We start from the raw sequence: 25,769 nt of genomic DNA on the forward strand, positions 1-25,769 counted from the left end.
ACTCTGCAGCACTTCTATCTTCTTCGGATCCACCTGAATACCCTTATTGGACACCACGTGCCCCAAGAATGCTATGAACCGAGCCAAAACTCACACTTGGAGAACTTTGCATAAAGCTTCTCCTCCCTCAATCTCTGAAATACAATCCTCAGATGCTGAGCATGTTCCTCCTGGCTACGAGAGTACACCAGGATGTCATCAATTTATATAATAATGAATGAGTCCAAATAGGGCTGGAATACACTATTCATCAAATGCATGAACGTTGCTGGGGCATGGGTCAACTCAAAAGACATCACTAAGAACTTATGATGGCCATATCAGGTCCTGAAAGTTGTCTTAAGAATATTCGAATCCCGAATCTGCAGCTGGTGATACCTAGACCTCAAATCGATCTTGGAGAACACCCTCGCTCCCTGAAGCTGGTCAAATAGATCATCAATACGAGGCAAATGATACTTGTTCTTGACTATGACCTTGTTTAACTGCCTGTAATCAATGCACATCCTTATGAAACCATCTTTCTTCTTCACAAATAGGACCAGTGCACCCCAAGGTGACACACTAGGCCGAATAAACCCCTTATCAAGGAGTTCCTGAAGCTGTCCTTTCAGCTGCTTCAACTCCGCCGGTGCCATACGATACGGTGAGATAGAAATGGGCTAAGTGCCCGGCACCAAATCAATACCAAAGTCAATATCCCAGTCAGGCGGCATGCCCGGCAGGTCTGCAGAAAACACATCCGAAAAATCACGTACCACCGGAACAGAATCAATGGTAGGGATCTCTGCACTAACATCCCTCACAAAAGCTAAATATGATAGATAACCCTTCTCAACCATACGCTGAGCCTTCAAATATGAAATCACCCTACTAGGTACATAGTCTATAGAATCGCTCAACTCAACCCTCGGAAACCCGGCATCGCCAACATCACGATCTTAGCGTGACAATCTAGAATAACATGACATGGAGACAGCCAATCCATACCTAATATCACATCAAAATCAACCATACTGAGTAGTAAAAGGTCCACTCGGGTCTCCAGACCCCCAATAGTCACCACACAGGACCTATATACATGGTCCACAACAATAGTATCTCCCACAGGAGTAGATACATGAATAGATGAGACTAAGGACTCATGAGGCATATCCAGAAAATGAGCGAAATACGAGGAAACATATGAATAAGTGGACCCAGGGTCAAATAATACTGAGGCATCTCGGTGGCAAACCGAAATAATACCTGTAATCACAGCATCTGAAGCCATGGCATCTGGTCTAGCTGGGAGGGCATAGAAACGGGCCTGGCCGCCCCCTGATCGGCCTTCCCTTCTCGGTCGGCCACTAGCTGACTGAGCTCCACCCCTAGCTGGCTGGGCGGGTGGTGAAGGAACTGGTGCTGAAGTCGAAGGCTTACTCCTTTGCTGAGATGAACCTCCTATCAGGCAGGGACAAAACCTCTTGATATGACCCAAATCCCCACACTTAAAGAAACCTCTACCGGCCACTAGGGACTGAAGGGAACCCCGAGCACTGGAATAACTACTAGAAGGTCCTAACATAGATGAACCCTGAGATGATGGTGCATGCGACGAACTCTGAGCTGGTAGCGCACCGAATGATGTCTGGCCTTACTGATAACCATAGGGGCCATGACCGGATGATGCACCTCGGTGCACTGGGCAAGCCATCTGATCATGATTAAAAGGACGATCTCTACTGTGCTGTAATTGACCCCTAGAAAGAGCACCACTAAATCCCCCTGTCCACGAGGCCTTATGGCCTCCCTATTGACCCACTCCTGACTGCGAACCATCTCAATCTGCCGAGCAATATCAACAACCTCATCAAAAGTAGCATCAGACACTCTCTTTCTCTGGTCATAAGCAATCACAGCTGATAAGTGAGGCCATCTATAAATCTCCTGATTCTCTCCCTATCTGTGGGAACCAACCAGATAGCATGACGGGCCAACTCCGAGAATCGCATCTCATACTGCGTCACAGACATATCACCCTAACGAAGCTGCTCAAACTGCCTACGCAACTCCTCTCTACGGGACTGAGGCACGAACTTCTCCAGAAATATAACGGAGAATTACTACCAAGTAAGGGGTGATGCGCCGACCGGCCTACGCCTCTGGTAAGCCTCCCACCAACTGAAGGCAGCCCTAGAGAACTGGAAAGTAGTGAATGATACCCCACTGGTCTCCAGAATTCCTGTTGTATGGAGTATCCTCTAACACCTATCCAAGAAACCCTGTACATCCTCACCCTCTGCACCACTGAAAGATGGAGGATGGAGTCTCCCAAACCTCTCCAATCTACATTGCTCATCATCAGGAATAGCAGGAACCACATAGTCATAAACAGCTGCAACCGGCTGGGCTGGTGGAACCCTCGGTATTTAGAATCCATGTACCACCTGCTCTGGTGTGCGGACAGCGGGAGTCTAAGCACCTCTCCTGGCCTGAGAAATGATTGCTACGGTCGAAACAGAGACCGCCTGAGCAAGACTGGTACACACGGTCAGAATCTGAGCTAAGGCCTCCTGAAGGCCTGGAATCACAATAGGCACAGGTGGTGCCTGAGCTGGTGCATCAACAACTAGAATCTGGTCCTGATCTGGGGTAACTGGTGGAACTGCAGGTACTGCCCCAGCTACTGTGCGGGTTGCACCTATGCCCCTACCGCGGCCTCTACAGCGCCCTCGGCCTCTCGCGACCCTGGCTGGTGGTATTGGTGGCGGTCCATCCTGCCTGGTAGTACGAGTCCTTACCATCTGTGAGAGAATGAAACAACAGATGTTTGGTTACTAGAATCAACAGTTTCGCACGACAAGAATTCAAGAATGTGGAGTTTCCTAAGGGTTCTACAACCTCTCGAGATAAGTACAGACGTCTCCATACCGATCCGAAAGACTCTACTAAACCCGCTCATGAATCGTGAGACCTATGTAACCTAGGCTCTGCTACTAACTTGTCACGACCCAAAATCAACCATCGTGATGGCGTCTATCGTGGAACTAGGCCAGCCTCAACTCAACAAACCAACACCAACAACAATAAGTTTGAAAACGTTAACGGAAGCATTTAACATTAAAGAAAAACTGTTTAAAACATATGAAAATCCCAAAGTGATACAATCCAGCCCAAAACCAGGGAGTCACTGAGTACATGAGCGTCTAATAAACGGGACATAGTCCACAAAAGTGTCTATAGAAATAAACTCAAAAGTACAAATAAACTAAGGAAGATAAAAATCAAGGTCCGCGAATGTCATGCAGCTACCTCAATAATCCCTGACTCTAAATGTAGAAAAATCAGCAATCGCTGCCATGACCAAAAATGCCTGGATCTGCACACAAGGTGCAGGGAGTAACGTGAGTACACTAACTCAGTAAGTAACAAGTCCAAACTTTGGACTGAAAGGTAGTGAAAAACTCAACCTCAACGGGTATGAGAGAAATAAATGCGCAGAAATATAGGCATGCTTTCAAGTCAAATAGACAGCTCAAAATAGTTTTAAAAAAAATAAGTACAAATCTGAACAGTGTAAGGTATGCAACTCAGCTATCTCTACATACCGATGCACAGACTGTATGAAATGCACCATGTGCTCCTACTCTCAAGTGTTCGACCACTCGGTACTGTATATGTCCATCCGGCCTAGGGAAATCTATCCCGGAACATATACAACACTGACTATGAGTCACCCAGTACCGAGGAAAAAGGGCAATCCAACCTTGTGCAGAAATCCATCTCCAGGTATCAAGCACTTCGGAAAAATCCATGTCCAGGGAAATCCATCCCTCAATAATATCATCCACGCTCACTGGGGGTGTGTTACAGACTCTGGAGGGGCTCCTACAGCCCAAGTGCTATCATAATCATCAATATAACCACTACGGTGTAAAGCCCGATCCCATAACTATCACTTATAACCAGGCACTCGGACTCACTCAGTCATCAACCTCTCCAATATCACCACGGGCTCACAATGTCATGAAAATAACCCAGAACAATGATATGATGAATCAATAAATAACTGAGACCGAGATATGATATAAAAATACATGATCACGAATGAGTATGGAATAGTAAATGAAACTAGTGAGATGACTGCAAGAAATGAGCGCTAAGGGTCCAACCAATCTCAGCATAAAGCCTAAACATGATATCTAACACGATCTATAGCTCAACTACTTTATCACCTTATGAAAACATGGATATCAATAGGATAGAGTCACTAAACAGGTGCACGCCCGCACGCCCGTCACTTGGCATGTACGTCACCTCAATACTAATCACATAGCATATAATTTGGGGTCTCCAACACTCAGAACCAAGTTTGAAAATGTTACTTACCTTAAACCAAGCAAAGTCCTACTCCGGAATGCCCTTGCCTCTCAATTCGGCCTCCGAACATCCCGAATCTAGCCACAAGTAATACAATACGATCAATATAGGCTAAAGGAATCAATTCCACAAGAAACATACCTAATTATAGCCAAAATCCGAAATCGGCTCAAACTCGGGCCCACATCTCGAAATCCAATAAAAATCACAAAACCCGAAAGTACATTCACTCACGAGTCTAGTCATACCAAATTTAACAAAATTCGACCTCAATTGCCCCTCCAAAACCCCAAAGTCCACTCTCTCATTCCCAAGCCCTAAATCCCCAAATTTCCAATTCCAATCCCTAATTAAATGATGAACAAAGCCATATATTCACATAAATTAGACCAATATGGGTTAGAATCCCTTACCCCAATGTCCTCCTTGAAAACCTTCAAAAAATCACCTATCTCCCGAGCTCCCCAAGTACAAAATTGAAAATTGAAGACAAAACCTCGAGCTGGGGTTTTCTGCCCAGTTAAAACCGCACATGTTGTCCTAGTTCCGCACTTGCGGAACCGCATATGCGAATCGGGATCCACTTTTGTAGAAATTAAAAGCCCGAATCCGCTCCTGTGATCACTTGACCGCATCTGCGGTCATCGCAGATGCGGGACCCAAGCCGTACCTGCGATCCATCTGCACATCTGCGCCTCCCAAACCGCTTCTGCGACCACTGCAAATGTGGGATTTCTATCACACCTACGGTCTGAGCCCAGGTCTCCCTTAGCCACACTTGTGGATCTTCCTTCGCTCATGTGGCCTCGCACCTGCGGTTCCCACTCCACAAGTGCGGAAGACACCAGAACCAACAACTTCAGCTGCATTTCATCAACTCTAATTCTTCCGTTGACCACCCGAAATCACCCCGAGGCCCTCGGGACCTCAACCAAATATACCAACAAGTCATATGACCCCCTACAAACTTAGTCGAACCTTCGAATCACTCAAAATGACATCAAAACACGAAATTACCCTCGGATTCAAGCCTAGGAACTTTTAAACTTCCAAATTTCGCAACTGATGCCGAAACCTATCAAACCACGTCCGAATGACCTCAAATTTTACACACACGTGTAAAATGACACCACGAACCTATTCCAACTTCCGGAAATCCATTCTGACCCCGATATCAAAATTTCCACTGCCGAACAAAATCGCCAAATTTCCAACTTTCGCCAATTCAAGCCTAATTCTCCTACGGACCTCCAAATCACATTCCGGATGCGCTCCAAAGTCCGCAATCACCTAACGGAACTAACGGAACCATCAAAATTCAAATCCGAGATCATTAACATATAAGTCAACATTCGGTTGACTTTTCCAACTTAAGCTTCTAATAAAGAGACTAAGTGTCTCAATTCACTCCGAAACTACTCCGGACCCGAACTAACTAACCCGGTATATCACAATATAGCTGAAAAATACAAAAAGAAGTATAAATGAGGGAAACAAGGCTATAACTCTCAAAACAACCGGCCGGGTCATTATATCGGCACTCGTGTCTTACTACATGTGACCGAACAAACCAACTGGCTGGATAAATATACATGTGATATCATAATGCGGAAGATAAACTAACACATGTTGATATATTAAAAGTCTGAATGATATAAATCAAAGTGCAGAAACACTAATCTAAGTCTGAAACATACATGCAACCAACTTTGCTTAACTTGAAAAGCCTGTGACTCTGTCTAACTATTACTCTAGTCTATGAAGTACTAAAAATACTAATTGTCTGTAAATAATGAAAGACTATAAAGTAATGATAATATCCCGAAAGAACTGGAGCTCACCAAATAGCTGGTATGAGAATCCTAGCCCTCTGAATTGTCAACCTGTAAATCATTATATGCATCGTGAGATGTAGGCCCTAAGCGAAAGGGACGTCCATACATTTAAATTACACTGGTATGTAAAACAACTGAAAGAAAGGAATGTAAATACTGAAACTGAAACTGATAATTGAACTAAACAAAGAAGTAAATATATAAATACTCCCTATTCTGAATGAGGAACCACTTGTTTATTTTGAATAAATAATATGCAGCCTCAGGACGAATATATATGTGCACAAATTGCAGCCTCGGGCCCAAGTATGCATAAAGCATAAAATGCGGCCTCAGGCCCAAAGATGCATAGAGCATAAACTGCAGCCTTGGGCCCAAAGATGCATAAAGCATAAACTGGGGCCTCAAGCCCAAATACAAGTATTCAACATTCAGGGATTTGCAATTAGGAGTTGAGAATCATACTTCAATATATGATGCTGAAATACTGAATCATACTGAGCTACATGATATTAGAATACTGAATAGGACTAGACAAAGATATGTATTTATGAACTGATTATGAGAACTGAAGCTTCAATTGTTTATGACATGCTGAGTAATCTAGACTGAGATTCGTGGTCATCAAACACAAATCTATATTGATTGCGCACTGAGATCACAATGTTCAAAATAAAAGTCATGAACGAATTACGAATCTAGACAATAGAAGTTGTACAACTATTCAAGGAACTAAGCTTAACTATATCTCTAAGGCAATTAGTAACATTGTAAAAGAAATGTGGTGTAGGGAGAATCATTAACATTCACAAATGTAGAGAGAATTAGCCTCACATACCTTGACTCTGCCTTTTTAAGCGTATCATAATGTTCTTCGCCTTTTTTCAACGATAATCTATGGCAATATATATATATATATATATATATATATATATATATATATATATATATATATATATATATATATATATCAAGAGGAACCAATATTAACACTAATGCTCATGTTTTAGTCACTTAGGCATTTTATCAAATACCTTATGGGCGTAAAGCCGCATAGACCTTATTAATGGTGTTTTCTTTACCCAATTCTCATTCTACTACATCTGGGTGATTCTAAAATCCCAAATAGATGTAACTAACACCATTTCTCATCACCCAAATATTTACCACAATCTTAAGTCAACAACCCAAATCCCTAGCATAGTTCATATGGTTCTCTTTATCAAACCCATTTGCTATTCTCCCAAGATCTCATCAATCCACAGCTATAAATGATTAGGGAGTAGAAGCATTACCTTTTTGAAGTTCAATGCTCTTGAATTCGAGTTCTAGGGTTTCTTTTTTTAACAATTATGTCTCGATCGAATATCTAATGATTTGAATGGTTTATTAATAAGGTGTTGGAGAGTTGAAATTAAATTGAAATAATCATTAGAACTTACCTTGGATGATGGAGGGACCTTGAAGGAAGTTGGGTTCTTGTGAGCTTCCCTTTCTAGAGCAAATTTACGTGTTTGGGTGTAGGGAACGAGGTAGGGCTTAAATAATTGTACACGTCCAAAGTTAAGGAGGAAATAAAAGTGGCTCGGATAAACATCATCAGCATCGGGGCATCATCAGAGGCGCCAAAATAACAGCGCAAGGCGCCATTAGAGGCACCAAAACTACACGGCCTTGCATCGTCAGGGGCTCCAATGTTAGTGCTCTGGACAGTGCCTTGCACTGTCTAAGGCTATGAGTTTTCATGGCCTTGCACTATCTAAGGCTGTAAGACAGAACTTCCATAAGCATAGTCGATTATATCGAATATTATGCACCTCACTCTCCATATTGATTCCAAAACAACTATTTCCACCCATACTCATCCCGATAGGACTTCACATGTCTAAAATATCAAATTAATACCCATTTAACATATCCACACCTAGTCCGAATGTACGGGGTGTTACAGAAAACTCTTAGACCTCAACTTCTGAACTTGTTGGGCTAGAATAGTCACCACTGAACTGTTCTGAACACATGTATACTAAACTGAATGAATACAAGATTACTGAACTACTGAGATACTGAACTAAATAGGTACTGCACCGAATGAGTACTGAACTGAGCATAACATAAGCCTCACAGGTCATCATAATACGCATAAGATGAAACATATACATGAATACTAGTCTATCATGGATACGTGAATGCTGAACTAAAGTAGATATATGAATACTGAAGTGGCACGAATATTTGAGTACTGAACTAATATGAATATCTAAGTACTTGATAGACATGAGTATTTGAGTACTGAACTGACATGATTATCTGAGTACCAAACTGAAAAAAGTATCTGAGTACTGAACTAACATGAATGTTATAACATAATATCTGAATACTGGAAACATAAATGTCGTGACATGAGATCTGAATACTAGAACTTGAATGTTATAACATGACATGTGAAATACTAGGTGTACATCCGTCAATCTGGTGGCAACTCTACCTCATAAGTTACTTGTCCGATCCTTCGTAGGATCTTATATGACCCGATGTATCTAAGACTGAGCTTTCCTTTCTTCCCAAATCTTATAACACATTTCATAGGCGAAACTTTCAGAAACACCCAATCATCAATTTGAAACTCTAGGTCACTACGTCGCACGTCCAAATAGGACTTTTGGTGATTCTGAGTCATCTTCAAATGCTATTGGATCAACTTGACTTTCTCCATAACCCGATAGACCAAATCTAGTCCCAATAACTCTACTTCGCCAAATTCAAACCAGCCAATTGGCAATCTACACCTTTGCCCATACAGAGCTTTGTATGGTGCTATCTTGATACTAGAATTGTAGCTGTTATTATAGGCAAACTCAATGAGAGGCATGTGATCATCCCAATTACCTTTAAAATCAAGAACATATCCTCATGTGTCTGAATAGTGCGCTCTGCACGGCCATCTGTCTGAGGACGAAAAACTGTGTTGAGGTTTACTTTTGTGCCTAATCCTTTCTTAAAGGACATCTAAAAGTTCGTTTTAAACTGAGCACCACGATCTGAAAAGATAGACAATGGAGTCCCGTGCAATTGGACGATCTCCTGAATGTACAACTTGGCATAATCTTCTGTTGAATCTATGGTCTTTACTGGCAAGAAGTGCACTGACTCGGTAAATCAATCTACAATCACCAAATCAAATCTTGCTTTCAAAATGAGCGAGATAATCCTGTTATAAGGACCATATTTACTATCTCCACTAAAGAATATGTGTATTCTGTGGTAAAATATTGGTTTTCTATTGCTCGACTTTCACTTGCTAACAATTCAGACACTTGGCCACAAAGTCTGCGACGTTCTTTTTCATGTCCACCAATAAATCTCCTTGAGATCATGATACATCTTTGGGGAGACTGGGTGGGTAGAATACCTGGAATTATGGGCTTCTAACATGATCCTCCCTCTCTAAGTCCATCTATGTCTGGAATACACAATCCATCTTGGTACCTCAGAGTACCATCATCTTCCCATTGTTCAAAAGTCATCGTCTTATACTTATGAATCCCCTCTTTCAAATGCAATAAGTAGGTATCATCAAACTATTTCTCCTCCACTTCGGCTTCTAAGGAGGAACAAGTCTTGTTCTGGACAATAACTTCACCATCTTCGAAGTCCGAAAGTTGAACTCCTAGCTTGGCTAAGCGGTGAACTTCTTTCACCATAGTTCTCTTGTCTGCCTCAATCATGCGCTATACTTCCCATACTTGATTATCTTTTTAAGGTACTTCCTAAATCAGTTATAATATTGTTGTGAGCTAAGTCTTTGACCAGTACTCTGAAGATGAGAGTCTCGTGCAATGGCACTACCCTCGTCACATAACTGGGCATGGTTTTATAGTTTTTCTGTGATCGCTTTATCAACAATAACTAAGCTCGACGATCATTCTACTCACTTTGTGTTTCTTACACACGCTAGGCATTCCTTGTGGCAATTGTATCATTTTTCCCTTGTTACTGAAATGAGTTTTGTTTCCATATCCTATGCTAACTCTTCGGGTTTCAAATCTCCAACTAGGCTTACTAACAATTTTCACATCTCCTCTTAAGACCAAAGGTTAAGGTCTTGTACTTGCGGATCCTTCTCTTTTGTTAGGATCTGGACAACTTTCCTTATCTTCTGTAATTCTTTGCACTATACGTCAATGACGACTCATGTTTCGACTTACTTCTGAGAAATCTTTCTTACTAGGAAAAACTAAATTACTTACATAAACGGAAAGCTAATGTATTCACAACTATCATAAATAATCTTAATGATTTAATTCTGCTCGCACTGTAAATCTTAGGGAAACGCCTTTTTGATAAGTCTTAAATGCTATTCTTTTATAGTTTGCTCTCTTACTGTGCACCTGATTTTTTTCCTTCCACTGTCATTGTAATTCGGGTTTAACTTAAACTCTTTGCGTTCTAACACGCGTTTGGTGTTTCAAACCGTTATCCACTCACTAGTGTTAACTTGGCTAAGTAAATCAAATTATTCCTCTACAAGTTCTGCTGAAATTGCTAATTCATTGTATCTACTCAAAACTTGCTTACTATTCTTTTATTAACCACCTTCTAGCATCATATTTTTTTTGTTCTGCTTTGAATAACTAAAGTGAAGTATAAGGTTATTCCTAACTTCGCTCACCATCCGATCTTATTCTACGGTTGCGTACTATCTTTTTTTGAACTATGTACATAGATCACACTTAAGGAAATTTTATTTGTCTTAAACTAAATTGGAATATCTAACCTCAAACTTTCTATACACTTCAAAATCATATCATACTATAAATATCCGGGGTAAACACTTAGTCACATAACCTAAGGTGGAGTTGTCATATCTTTTATCTTACAATAATAGCTTCTTCTTATAGTAACTTACTAACGTGGTACTTTCTAGTCCTGATTTGAATAAATCTGAACAACTTAAAATCATTCCCTGAAATTCAATATCAGCTTCTCTTGGTTCTCATTTCGTACATCATATTTTCTTAGTTATATGCATGAGTCGTACAAAAAACACATCTTTGGTAATATCAAACGTTTCTGACTCCTATGTATTTTTCCCTAAGGCTCTTTTCTATCCAAAACTATAGTGATCAATTCTATGTCTGTTGCGGTTAAATTCTTAACCTCTTACATTGTAGGGTATGACACCTGAACTATCATTATCCAACCTGCAACTCCATTTCCAAGAATTAAAATGAAATTATTCTGTGAGGTAAAACACATACGGATACACTACCATACACAAACTTGTCCTTCTGAGTACTATCATCTGATAAATCACTTCATGTAGCATCCTGCGAGTCTTGGATCTTAATCCGGACCTAAAACATGCAAAGATTTCGCTATAATCACTGTTATTTGCAATTTCTTTTAGCACCTATAGGCATCAATGTATACTCACAAATCACCAGAATTTGGATACACTGAAAATTAGAGATCTGGTAACTAAATAACTGAATACTGGCATATTGAATAACCATCAAATATCTGGGGCAATTGCCTAGTGCGACGCGCTGCCCTGAAAGCTGGGTGACGGGATTTTTTCCCACTTCACTCGGGACAAGGTCTTTTTCGGTCCTACACACCCCAACTCGTATAAAAAGAAGTCTAAATCTATTTTGGAGGGAGAGACACCACTTTGAGAGGAAACCACTAGCATGGAACACTCGGGAGCAAGTATTCTCAGTTTTTCTTCATCCTTCTTAATATTTACAACAATTCAAATACTTGTGAAATTGTTTAACATTATCATGAGTGGCTAAGACCCGTTGGTTCTGGGGTTGTGATTTAGCCATGAATATTGTTGTTCGAATTTGACTTTTTCTTAATTATAATTCGCTAATATATGATTATTTCTTTAATTTTGTATTTCATTGCTTGATTATCTTGCCAACAGTTACATTTTATTTACTATCTATGCTATACTTGGGAAAGCTACGTCTAGATTAGAGAAGAATTGAAAAGAGCATGATTTTAACTCTAATGTGGGGGGAGGATTTGTGTCTAGGACCGGAATATACCTAATCAACATGCTTAATTTAACAACATGATCTTAATGCATTCTTGATAGATTGATTCCATAGGAATATATGCATTAATGTGTTTTGAATAGGCGAGTAGTAACTCTAGAGAATACTACGAGAGCAATTACTCGATTAATTAGCAACCATAAGTGAATTACATGAAAAAGAAGAGTTAATTAGAATACAATAGGATTGGTGAATCGATCACAACCCTGAAATTTCATCTCTACTGAATTCTCAACAACCATTTAACTACTTGCTAAACTAGTTAATTATTACATTCTTTGCTTAGTTATAATCACACCATTCAACTTTGATTGACTCGGCTGAATAACAATTTGAGTTAATTTAGTGGGTAGTTAAACACAAGTCTCTGTGGGTTCAACATTCGACTTATCATTATTTTACTTGTTGACCACGTATACTTGTGTGTGCATTTGGGAGCAACACGTTTTTAGCACCGTTGCCGGGGACTTGAATATTGACTACTTTACTAGATTTAACGTTTGTTGTTTATTTCGTCAAGTCTAATGTTTCTCATTAGTTGCTTTGCTTCGGGAACTTTGTTTGAATGCTAAGGGTCATGAGCCAAGATAGACTTCAAGGCTTTGACCAAGAAGTTTAGAAAACATTTCACAGGAGGTTGAGAGAAGTAGGGGACACAGATAATCTTCAGGCACTTGTTCAACTACCTATAGACATGGCATACGAGCAACATATGTCAGTTCAGTAGGTGGTGATGCCTAGCATTGCTAATGTCACCTCTAGCACCATGAAATCTAGAATCACTAGGCACTTTGAGCTAAAGCAGAGCTTGATCCAACTGCTACATGCAAACGGGCAATTTATGGGTCTAGCAAATGAGGATCCACAATAACACATTATGAACTTCTTGGAGATTAGTGATATACATATCACTAATGGAGTCACTCTGGACTATGTGAAGCTAACACTATTTTCTTTCTCTCTGTTAGGCAAAGCGAAAAGATGGTTGAAGGCGGAATAGACTAATTTTATTACATCATGAAATGATTTGGCTTGTAAATTTTTTGCATGGTTCTTCCCTTCAGGCAAAACTGCAAAGATAAGAAGTGAGATAGTCGCCTTTAAATAAAAGTCAAGCGAGTTCTTATATTCAGCTTGAGAGAGGTTCAAGGCGCTGCTTCGGGATTGTCCTCATCACAACCAAACTAAAGAAGTGTTGGATCATACCTTTATAGAAGGGCTACACCCTGAGACCAAGATTGTGGTAGATACTGCAACAGGAGGTCAAGTGTTGGAGAAAAGTTTTGATGAGATTTATGCATTGTTGAACAAATTCTCCAAAGTAATCCTGATTGGCAAGGAGAGATGGGCAGACACACAGTCCATAATTTCGTAGGGGTCCTTGAGTTAGATGTTGTTTCTGCATTATCAGCGCAAGTTGCCACATTGGCCAACCAAGTCAATAAGATGACCCTGGTTATCAATAAGCAACAAGCTCAACCAGTGCAGTAGGTTCAGACATTTTATGAAGCTTGTTGGGGAGGGACATACGAGCGATCAATGCCCAGCAAATCCAGATTCTGTATGTTTCGTGGGTAATGAAAATCGAAGCAAGGAAAATCAGTATGGGAACACCTACAATCCAAACTAGAAAAATCACCCAAACTTTTCTTGGGGTAGAAATCAAGGTACTCAAAATCCGTACAGGCCACAAGCTCCTCAACAGCAATATAAACCACCACAGGTTGAACAACCAACAAACTCAATGGTCCATATTGAGGAGATGCTAAATAAAATGATGGTTGACCATCAGGCCCAAGCGGCGCCCGCTCAGCAGCTATTTAGAATCTAGAGAGACAAATGGGGCAACTTGCCAGTGTCCAAAATACTCATCTAGTTGGGGCCCTTCCAAGTGACACTAAGGCAAATCCTAAGGCTAATGTTAATGTTGTATCTCTAAGGAATGTGAGAGAATTGGTAGAAGTCCCCTCCAAAAAGAGAAAACAAGTCACATTTGCTGAGAATCTGGTCAATGTGGAAGATAAGGTACTAGAAGAGACTGTAGTAGAAAGTCCAGCCAAAGAGGGGGTGTCAAAGTCTCCATCACCTGTAGTTGCTAAGCCACCACCCCCTTTCCCGCAGAGGTTACCGAAAGTGAAGGATAATGCAATGTACAAGAAGTTTCTTGAAATTTTGATGTAGGTGCAGATTAATATCATGTTGGTAGACATCTTGCAGGAAGTGCCCAACTATGCAAAATATATCAAAGACATAGTGGAAAATAAGAGAAGGTTAGTCAACTTCGAGACTGTGGCACTCACTGAAGAATATAGTTCAAGAATTCAAAGCAAGCTACCTCAAAAGTTGAAGTATCCATATAGTTTCACTATCCAAATTTTGATTGGTAACCACACAGTCGGGTGAGCCTTGTGTGATATTGGAGCGATCATCAATTTGATGATGTTATCTGTCTTCAGGTAGTTAGGGCTGGGTGAGCCGCGACCAACTACTATGATCTTGCAATTGGCTAATTGTTCCCTTGCTAGTCCAGAAGGGGTGATTGAAGATGAAATGGGATCTTTCATATTCCCTGTTAATTTTATTATCTTGGACTAAGAGCCTTATCAGGAAGTCCCATTTATTTTAGGGCGTCTATTCCTAGCCACGGGCCGAGCCATTATTGATGTTTGTGAAGGCAAAATGACAATGAGAGTTGGTGATCGAGTGGAGGTCTTCAATGTTTATAAAGAACTTAAACTTCTAGTCCATTATGAAGAATTATCCATGATTTCTGTGGTGGAAAATGATGTGACCTCAGTGATACCTTATATGAGCCCCACAGACCCCTTTGAACGAGCTTTATTAAGGGATGAAGAAGAAGTTGAAGACAAGTTGGTGGAAGAAATTGAGCAAGTCCTTAACATGGCTTGCAAGTATATTCATGGTCCTGGGAGATTCGAGGAGTTGGATCAACTAGTTACACTGACTCCTCCTAAATTGTCTGTTGAAAAAGCTCCAAAACTGGAGCTCAAGCCTCTACGAGTGCACCTGTGCTATGCCTAATTGGGGAGTGCTGAAAATTTTCAAGTGATTATTTCATCCATCTTGACCAATTTGCAAGAAGAAAAGCTGCTAAGGATGATTCGTGAGCACAAAAGAGCCATTGGGTGGACAATTGCTGATATTAAGGGAATCAGCCCTTCATTTTGCATGCATAAATTTTTTTATGGAAGATGGAAACCATCACAATATTGAGCAACAAAGGAGGTTGTATCCCATTATAAAGGAGGTCATAAAGAAGGAAGTAATTAAATGGCTTGATGCATGTATCATCTTCCCTATTTCTGATAGCAATTGGGTAATCCCAGTGCAATGTGTGCCTAAATCGGTGGGGTGATTGTTTTATAAAATAAGAAAAATGAGCTAATTTTTACTCGCACCGTGACGGGGTGGAGAGTCTGCATTGACTATAGAAGGCTCAACAAAGCAACTCGCACGGATCACTTCCCACTTCCATGCATTGACCAGATGTTAGACAGGTTGGATGGGCATGAGTACTATTACTTCCTCAATAGTTATTAGGGGTACAATTAGATTGTTATAGCCCCAAGGGATTAGGATAAAATGACCTTTATATGCCCTTATGGCACTTTTGCTTTTAAGCCAATGCCATTCGGTCTTTATAATGCACTGACCACTCTTTAGAGGTGCATGATGGCCATTTTCATCGATATGGTGAAAAACTTTATAGAAATTTTCATGAATGACTTTTCAGTCTTTGGGTCTTCTTATGACGATTGTTTGAAAATTTTGGCCAAAGTCTTGACACGATGTGAAGAAACAAATTTAGTACTGAATTGGGAGAAGTGTCACTTCATGGTGCAAGAGGGCATCGTTTTGGGTCATAGAGTCTCGAAGAGCGGCATTGAAGTTGATAAGGCAAAGGTGGAGGCAGTTGCAAAATTACCTCCACCCATATCTGTGAAGGGTGTCCGGAGTTTCTTGGGACACGAGTTTTTTATAGACGCTTTATTAAAGATTTTTCTAAAATTGCTACTCCTCTGTGCAAGTTGCTCGAAAAGGACGTGAGATTCAAATTTGATGAGGCATTTTAGAAGGCATTTGATGAACTTAAGAAGTAATTGGTGGATGCACCAATTATTGTGGCACCAGATTGGTCCTTGCCATTTGAGCTTATGTGTGATGCAAGTAACTATGCTATTGGGGCAGTGCTAGACCAGAGGAAGCTCAAGATGTTTTACTCCATATGCTATGCGAGTAAGACTCTTGATGATGCACAAATGAATTACACCACCATTGATAAGGATCTATTGGCAGTTGTGTGGGTATTTGAGAAATTTCAGGCCTACTTAGTGGGAACAAAAGTCATAGTCCACACGGATCATGCGACAATCATGTATTTATTTTCGAAGAAAAAAATCCAAAGCTAGATTGATGCGCTGGGTTTTATTGTTGCAGAAATTTGACATAAAAATACGAGATCGGAAGGGCACAAAAAACCAAGTGGCTGACCACCTGTCGCGGCTAGAAAATCATGAGCACATGGAGGAAGGTGGACAAATTAAGGAGACATTACCTGATGAGCACATTTTTGCCATCACACATGACACTGCCCTATGGTATGTGGATTATGTGAACTATCTTGTGAGTAGAGTTCTCCCCCTTGAAATCCAATCTGAGGCCAGGAAAACTTTTACTACTGGGATGAGTCATTCTTGTACAGCTAGTATGTTGATCAATTGATGAGGAGATGCATTCCTGAAAAAAGAGGTGGAACAAGTTTTGTATGACCGCCATGCCTCGCCATATGGGTTCCATCATGGAGGCGATAGGACGATTGCAAAGGTGTTTCAGTGGGGGTTCTATTGGCCAACATTGTTTAAGGATGCTCATGCATTTGTTAAGAAGTGTGACCAGTGTCACAGAACAGGAACAATCACAAGAAGGCAGGAGATGCCTTTGAATAATATCATGGAGGTAGAGATTTTTGATGTGTGGGGCATGAACTTCATGAGATAATTCCCATTATTTATAGCAAACAAGTAAATTTTTCTAGCATTGGACTACGTGTCCAAATGGGTGGAGGCTGTTGCATTTCCGACCAATGACGCTAAGGTAGTGGCCACTTTTGTGAAGGACATATTCTCAAGGTTTAGGACTCCACGTGCTTTGATTAGTGATGAAGGAACACATTTCTGCAATCGGTTGCTGAATAACCTTCTAGCCAAATATGGGGTTCACTATAGAGTTGCCACTACGTATCATCCGCAAATAAGGGGACAAGCTGAGGTATCCAATAGGTAAATAAAGAAAATACTAGAAAAATAATGAGTGTAAACAGGAAGGATTGGGCTGCAGATGATTCCTTGTGGGCATATAGAGTTGCATACAAAATGCCAAGTGGGGCATCTCTGTAAAAGCTTATGTATGGGAAGACATGTCACTTGCCGATTAAACTTGAACATAAGGAGTATTGGGCGGTCAAGAAGCTGAATATGGACTTGGAAGTTGCGGGCGAAAAAAGGCTCTTACAGTTGAATGAGTTAGATGAGTTCGGTTGCATGCCTATGAAAATGCTAACTTTTACAAGAAGAAAACCGAAAGATGACATGACAGGCGTATCAAGCCCCATCACTTCAAACTAGTCCAAAAGGTACTATTTTTCAATTCCAGGCTTAAGTTATTTCCTGGGAAGTTAAAATCGAGGTGGTCAGGTCCATTTGAGGTGGTGAACGTCAACCCATATGGTACAATTGTGTTGCGCACTTTAAATGGTAAAAGGCAATTTTTGGTGAATGGGCAAAGGGTCAAGAACTATTGGGGAGGTGTCATTGATCGCCAGAAGTCCAAAGTGCTACTCGTTGATGAATAAGCGAGGCCATGCGTCGTGCTACGATGTTAAATCAGGCGCTTGTTGGGAGGCAGCTCAATTTTTATTGCTTTCGTAGATTAGTTTTTCTCTTTTTAGTTAGAGTAGATGAGTATATTTGTTTTCTTCATAGTCGTAGACATCATAGGTAGAAGTGGTATGGAATATTTAATAGATGTATAAAATATTCGGGGGAGTCGGGGATTTCTTCAAACAAAAATAAAACAGCGTCCAGGCTAGCGCGTCGCGCTGCCTGGCACATAGAAAATAGTCGAAAATTGCCCAGCCAACACTGAGCTAGTGCGACGGGCTGGGCTGGGTACCAGGTAATTTTTTATTTTTTTATTTTTTATTTTTTTCATTTTTACTACTTAATTGATTCTTTTACCCCCGACTCGGATACTCATTTTCACTCTTCTAATAAACCATACTCATTACCCAAACAAATTAAAATAACCCTAACCACTAATTCCCTCTCACCCGTTATTCTATTCCTCTCTATCTCCCCCTGCATCTCTCTCCCTCTCTCAACTTTTCAAGTTTCTTTCTTGTTCTCCTCTCACTTACCGGGTATGTTCCCTCCTTTCTCCTCTTGTTTTTCACTTTCTTTCTACTTATTTTGTATTATTACCCACAGTCCCCCATTATTAGAACCACATCCCCACTTTCACCTTAGTTAGTTTGTTAGAACTTGAAGTATATGGTGGCTAGCTGGTTGTGCAAAAATACAAATTGGTTACTGAAAATTGGTTGTGAATGTGATACACGGAGTAGTAAACTATAATTTCCTCTACTTCATTCAAATTTTGGAGGGTAAACATGCTATACCATTGTTGAATTAAGTTTCACAAAATTGATGCCCACCACATGTTCGATAAAATGCTTGAATAAATATTTTATGCATCGGTGATGTCTGAGTAAATGAGTGTTCTTGTATTCTAATTTGGGCTAAGTGTGGGATGTCTTGGGGTGGGTTGACAATGGCCAAAGCTTGTATTCCATGATTGCCATGCCATAACTACCATACCCACGACCTTTTGTATGAATTATGTATGATGTATCATCTTGTTAGGATTGGTTAGTGTCGTGTATTAGTTGTAGTAATTGGGGGTCGTGTTTCTTGCTTGCCATACTACTAAGTCTAATTGTTATAGTCGCCCACTTGCTTTGTTATGGTATGACACTTGGAATATAATTGTGTGGCATGGGGAAGTCTTAAGTACCTATTGTCTTTGTGGTGTAATACTTGTGTGTTTGTTAGACAACTATTGTGAGTATATTGCATAGAGCCTTCGGTTCTAAGTGTGGAGTCATCTTAGACTTCCACTTTAACCTTAGGCGGATTTCTTGATTAGTTCTCATATTCAAGTTGATTGTTTTGTAAGTTGCAATGGCTCGTAATGGTGCTAGTAAAGGAAAAGGTGCAAGCAAGGTGAGGGGTCGTCTCGGCAAGCCAAAGAAAAGCAAGTTGCTGAAGGGTCTGGAACTGTACCCCCGGGACCATGACCCAAGTTGAAATTAGTTCGTGAGGATGCAATCCAATGGTATCACAACTTCGAGTTGTATAGGAGATATGTCTCTAAAGTGGGGATCAATGTGACCGCTTTGGACAGGAACTTCCCTGAGGTGCTGGCAAGATTGAAGAGTTTGAAGATGGATAAATTGCTCGAGTGTCCCGGACATGCTAATTTGAGCATGGTAAATGAGTTGTATGCAAATTGGAATGAGCACAAATGCATGTCATGGGTCAGAGGAAAGGAGGTGAAACAGAACAGGGAATCTTTGTGCAAGTTCTTAGGGGTTGACAGTCCAAACCCGAAGATTTTGTTGAAGTTTGTGAGGTGCCCGAGCTACACTTTTATTCGTCACACTCTTTGTGGCATAGATTCCAATTCCAAGTACACACGCCAAGGTTAATACCCACAATGAGCTTCTCCGAGTTGATTTCAACAAGACTGCCCAGTGGAATATAACACTGGATGCACTCGTGCTCGGGTGTGCTTAATTTATTTTCTGATGACTGGGTGGTCAGTCAATGTTGGTGAGATCATGTTGGGAGAGATGGCCTGCACACAGTTCGGGTGGAAGATCAAAAGGTATTTCTATGGTAATATTCTGATCCAGTATATGTTATTTCGGGATTTACCTGAGTACCCTGGGTATGATGAGGTGGTGGAGGCTCCTAGAGGATTAATGGACATCATGACATTGCTATATACCACTTCCAAGCTAACCCCGGTGGCTCGGAATGGCCATGAGAAAAATTTTAGCAGGTATATCTTCAGTTCCATGAATTTGATGATGAGCCGGATTGGAGTGATTGATGGGGAGCGGGCGCAACTGCGCACTGAGTTGTCTGGTGCTTCGAACGAGATGTTGGGGATCACATTTGGCAGTCCCATTCACCCATAAGAAGATGAGAACACAAACAAAGGATCAGATAATGAGGGTGATATTGAGGTCACGGGGACGATGCTTTAGTGTCGCTTGGTGCAGATGATGATGAGCTCGGAGCTTCGGCCGGTGGGCGTTCTGATGATAAAATATTTGAGTATTACCCGGATGGGTCAGAGTAGCAGAGAGTTTTTCTTCCCACATTACCTTTGCTTTGATATTTTATATGCATCGAGGACTATGCATGAAATAAATGTGGGGGTGGGGGAATTACTTTCTGTGTAGTATAATTGTATAAACTTTGTCAGTATTTTTCTTTTTATAACTCGTAGTTAGTAGTAGTCTAGAGTAGAGTAGTAGATAAATATTGAAAAAGAAAAGAAAAAAATGAAAAAATAAATCAGAAAAGCTCGATCTTTTCCCGACGATGGATCTCTTGGACAACTTTCTTGAGGGATTAAGGTCCGATTAAAAATACCAAACATATTTTCTTTTATTTTTATTAGTATAGTTAGGTAGTAATTCCCTTGGTTTTTCTTTGGGTGTCGGTTCTTTTCCAAGGGTATAGCTTGTACCAGGTATTTTGGTTTTATCTTTTAGGAGTATGATAGGAAGAAAACTGAGTTGCTCTAGATACGCATTGACATATTTGGTGCTGGTACATTCAGGCTATGGCATGCGCTCTGTCTTCCTGTTGTATTTGATTTGAATTGTGATGCCTAAGTGAAATGAATAACCAATTTTGTGATGCATTTTCTCAATTTCTTGACTTGTATGTCATCTATTGCATTATTGCTTAAAATTCTCAACTGTATGTGCTTGCTTGACTTGAGAGTTAAACAGAACCGTCTTGATTGAGTCATGTACAACATGTGTGTAAGGATTCATTATATTTTGTGCTATATTGTGTAGTCTAGAACATTCTATGTGTGTTAATCAAAGCAAAATCATTAAGTTGTGCTAGTCTAGGAGATGACGTAGGCAGTTCTTTGCTTGATCATAAATGTTCTTGTCACTTACAAATAAAGTTTTTCCGTTGTTAGCTCCTTTGAGCCTGTAGAGCTTTTCTTTGGCACCCACATTACAAGTCGTGTCCCTATTTTTGTTCTTAACTTAAGCTTGTTGAACCCTTACCTCCGAAGGCACTTAGTCGCTAACGAAGTAAGGTGAGATATTGGGAAGTAATTTTTGAGTAAAATCATGGAAGGGCCCACAATGTGCCCTAAAGTTATAAAAAGGCCACTAGATGATGAACCTTAATATAAGGAGTGTGTGTAGAAAGAAAGAAAAAGAGAAGAAAAAGAAGAAAAAAAATAAGGAAAGAATTACAAATAATGTTGATATTCAAAAAGAGAAAAATAAATACACCTCCTAATCTTCCTAATTCGTGCTAGTGGGGATATATAGGTACTTACTTGAAAAAGGGGCTATATTGTGTATGGTTTGTGACAAAGTGAATTGGTTGAGAAGAATATGTGCTCGATTGTCGAGTGTAGTGTATTAAAGTACTTAAGAGGGTTAGTCAATATTATTAAATTATCCTACCCGTTCCTTAGCCTACATTACAACCCGAAAAGCCTTAATTGATCCCAGACTTGGCTAGCTTAGATTAGTAAAGATATACACTACGGGCAAACCTATGGTACGACCACGGGATGCACATGAACTTCGTTGCGAGAGTGAGTGACTTTTGTTCAATTGTGTGATGTCTTTAAATTATGTTCAAATTTATACTTGAATGCGTGAACTACTTTTATATTCACTCTCTTGTTTGTTGGTGAGGGAACATGGTCTCATGATGGATCGGTAATGTTGTTAACTTCTCTTGTTGGGTGAGTGCGGGAGTTGAGGGTGCTTAGTAGTAACGAATCGACTCTTGAGGCAAAGTGGTTATGGGTAGGCTGTTTGAATTGATTGAATTAAAACGCTTATACTTTGGCATGTTTAAAATGGTAACTGGTAACTGAGGTAAACCGATAACCATAAAACATGATAACTACTTTTGTACTTTCTGATAAGGTTATGCTCTAATCTGTACTACTGTCCATTAAATCCCACTTTCAACATCCTCTCAAGTCTCATTTGTACCAAACTGTACTCCATAATTATACCCAATGGGTAATCATCCTCTCTAGGACCTTGGATTTTTTTTCTACCCGTCACTTGAAATATCTTGCTATTGAATTTGGTGTTGAGTTGCAAAGGCCGTAGTTTTTATTGAGGCAAAGTGTAAGTTATAAAATATCATTTTATTGAGTTGTTATATTTTGGCATGTGTGTTATTGTTGAGAGGATTGTTTGATTGTTTGCACGAGGTTTCTATCGTGCTGTTGTTACTATTTGCACGAGGTTTCTACCGTGCCATTGTTACCATAGATACATATGCGGTGGTATAAGGTTTGAGGGTTGAAACGCATGCGGTAAGATAAGGTGGGATTGATACGCGTGGCTAGTAGGAGAACTACTAGAAGCTATGCAGTGTGATAAGGTGGGCTAAAACACGGGGTGCTATTTCGGAAAAATAATTTACAAAACTAAATGTAAAGACTCCTGCGGTGATATAAGAAAAGACTGTGAGTTGCTTTTATGATTTGGGACTACGAGGCGGTACCTCGGTAGGGCCCCCTGTTGATCTTTCTCTATTTGTTGTATTTGTTTTGGTTGTTGTTTCCTTAACATGTAAAATCCTTGTTCTCCTTTCATGTTGTATTAACTGCATTGCTTCCGTATTGTTAACTTTTCGTAGGATCTTTATTGTTTCATTTCCTTTGTCATTATCATTATATTGTTATGTCTTCTGTCTTGTTTTTCTTATTATCTCTAGTAGGGCCTTGACCTGACCTCGCCACTACTCTACCGAGGTTAGGCTTAGCACTTACTGGATACTGTTGTGGTGTACTCATACTATGCTTTTGCACATGTTTTGTGCAGATCCAGGTACATCTTATCAGTCTCAGTACTAGCGTGCTGAGCTTGCTTTTGGAGACTTCAAGATACACTTGCCCGCGCCCGCTGGCCTCGGAGTCCCCTTCTATCTTGTTCTTCCTTATTTCTTTATACTTTTATAGACAGTGATGTATAGGATTGCCCAACACTGTATCTAGAGCTTGTGACTTACATTTCACTAGGTTTTGGAGAGTTGTACGCATTGTGTTTATAGATTCTATTTATGAAATTGTTGGAGTTTTGAGATTCTAAGTTTTATTTTAATGTTTCCGCATATTGTTAGGCTTACCTAGTTTTAGAGACTAGGTGTCGTCACGACATTCTACGGAAAAAAATTGGGGTCGTGACACATACAATTTTAATATAATTATGACATATTTCTAAAATAATTGTGATACATTTATCATACAACTAGTTTTAGGATACGCTTTTGCGTGTGTACCCTATGTTTGAGTACATGATTTAAAGAAAATTACATGAATATTAATATTAAATAATATGATTGTGTGATGAAATAAAAATATTTTTTTTTTATAAATTCTTGAAAATGATAAATTATAATACGATTTAGAGGAAGAAACACTAAAAGGCCAAACAACGAATAAAATAAATAATGAAGTCCTAAAAATTAATTGTAATTATAGTTTTGTCGAACATCAAATTTACTTACAAAGAGTAAGAAAGTCAATTTATATTTTGTGTTGAAGTTTCTTGTTTGTGTAATTGTATAAATATTGATAGATAAATAAAGTATGAAAATAGAATTTTCTTTATTATACCAGAGAGTATTTATTACTTTTCTCATACCAATTTAGTTGTCCAATTTTAATTTTTTCGATTATTATGAGAAAATAAAAGAATACGAATTATTTATATTTTTCTTTGAAATAATTCTTTTTTATGACAATAAGGAATTCTAAAGAAGTCATGGACATCCGATTATAATTCCTTCTTCTATTGTATATTAAGAATATTATAGTTATGGAAAGATTTAAACTCCTAAATATTAATAGTTTTTACATAATTCAAATAAGAAAAGATTTAATAGTCAAAATTTTAGTTAATTTAAAACCTAAATATTAGGAAAGTAATAAGATGATAATGACTATTTTGTTTATGGGGAACTCTATTTTAAAATGATAAAAAAGATGAATAATATTTCGCTAAGGGACTTTGTACGCGCGTTGTGCGTGTATTCCGTGTCATGAGTAAAACCTTTTTAAAATTGCATAAATATTATTAAAAAAGTATCGTGAATTATAAATGCAAAGATTAAAAAGAAATAGTGTAAATTCCTTAAATTAAAGAATAGTGATTGTGTTTAGCTAATTTTATATTAAAAAAAAACGTGTTAACATTGCTCACAACGGTATTTCAATCTGTCTATAACCTTTAAACCTTTTTTAGGAAACAAATGAAAAGGTTTACATGATTTTTAAATACCCTTTTTAACTTAACTTCAAATACTACTTTTTTTATATATCACAAATCTATGTCCAACTTCAATTTTCATACAAAGAATATGCTTTAATTTGACCTATTATTCATTATAAAATAGTTTTATTATTTTAGATGTATATTGTTTTGAAGAAATAGTACGTAATCGAAGAGTAGGAGGAAATGTCAATGTTACAATAATATGTTTGTTCATAAATAATTATTTGAGTTATAATATTCTTTGTTTTGAAAATAAATTTGCATTAAAACTAATTTTATAGAGATCTAAGGATAGTTCTTTTCTTACTTAAATTAGACAAACTTGGCACTTCCAAAAAATAAATTAAATTGTGTTAAAGTGGAAACATACATTTCTACAATCTAAAATGTAAATAAAAAGGGTAAAATTAAATGTTCCTAATTTTTTGTTTGACAAATAAGCAAAATTGCGGAAAAGTTTTCTCATAACAAAAGTTATAATTTCCTTTTTAATAAGGTATAATTTGAAAGTATTTGATTCTTATTGGAAAGATTTTTTTCTTTTATTTTACTTAGACTTAAATAATTAAATGATTATTCCTAAATAGTAGGGAATTAATTAATGACAATTATTTGATTCTTAGAAAATTAGTTGAATGATTATTTCTAATATTAGTAGAATAATCAAATGACTATTTTGTCATGTGTGAATTCAATTTTAAAGGGATAAAAAAGGCGAACGACATTTCACTAAGGGCATTCGTACTTTTAATATAGTATAGATATAGATATAGATATAGATAGATATAGATTATCATCCAATTCCTGCAACTTCATTTTCTTTGAGTTTCAATATAAAATTTTACCTAAAACCAACTCTAA

The 25,769-nt window shown here is 38.9% G+C and overlaps 1 protein-coding gene across 1 annotated transcript; it reads left to right on the plus strand.

Annotated features, from left to right (window-relative positions):
- Positions 1–16,437: 16,437 nt before the first annotated feature.
- Positions 16,438–18,134, plus strand: LOC142177084 (uncharacterized). Its single transcript, XM_075245548.1, has 4 exons — positions 16,438–16,587; positions 16,721–16,988; positions 17,319–17,562; positions 17,936–18,134. The coding sequence occupies exons 1-4, from the start codon at positions 16,438–16,440 to the stop codon at positions 18,132–18,134; spliced, it is 861 nt and encodes a 286-aa protein (XP_075101649.1).
- The last annotated feature ends 7,635 nt before the right edge of the window (positions 18,135–25,769 follow it).

This window comes from Nicotiana tabacum, chromosome 23 (assembly GCF_000715075.1).
Source record: "Nicotiana tabacum cultivar K326 chromosome 23, ASM71507v2, whole genome shotgun sequence".
Classification (NCBI taxonomy): Eukaryota; Viridiplantae; Streptophyta; class Magnoliopsida; order Solanales; family Solanaceae; genus Nicotiana; species Nicotiana tabacum.

Coding starts and splice junctions, on each gene's coding strand:
- LOC142177084 (XM_075245548.1), top strand. CDS start 16,438: ATGTGTGATGCAAGTAACTATGCTATTGGGGCAGTGCTAGACCAGAGG. Junction 16,989..17,318: donor GAGTCATTCTTGTACAGCTA/GTATGTTGATCA, acceptor AAATTTTTCTAG/CATTGGACTACGTGTCCAAA. Junction 17,563..17,935: donor CAAGCTGAGGTATCCAATAG/GTAAATAAAGAA, acceptor TTTCAATTCCAG/GCTTAAGTTATTTCCTGGGA.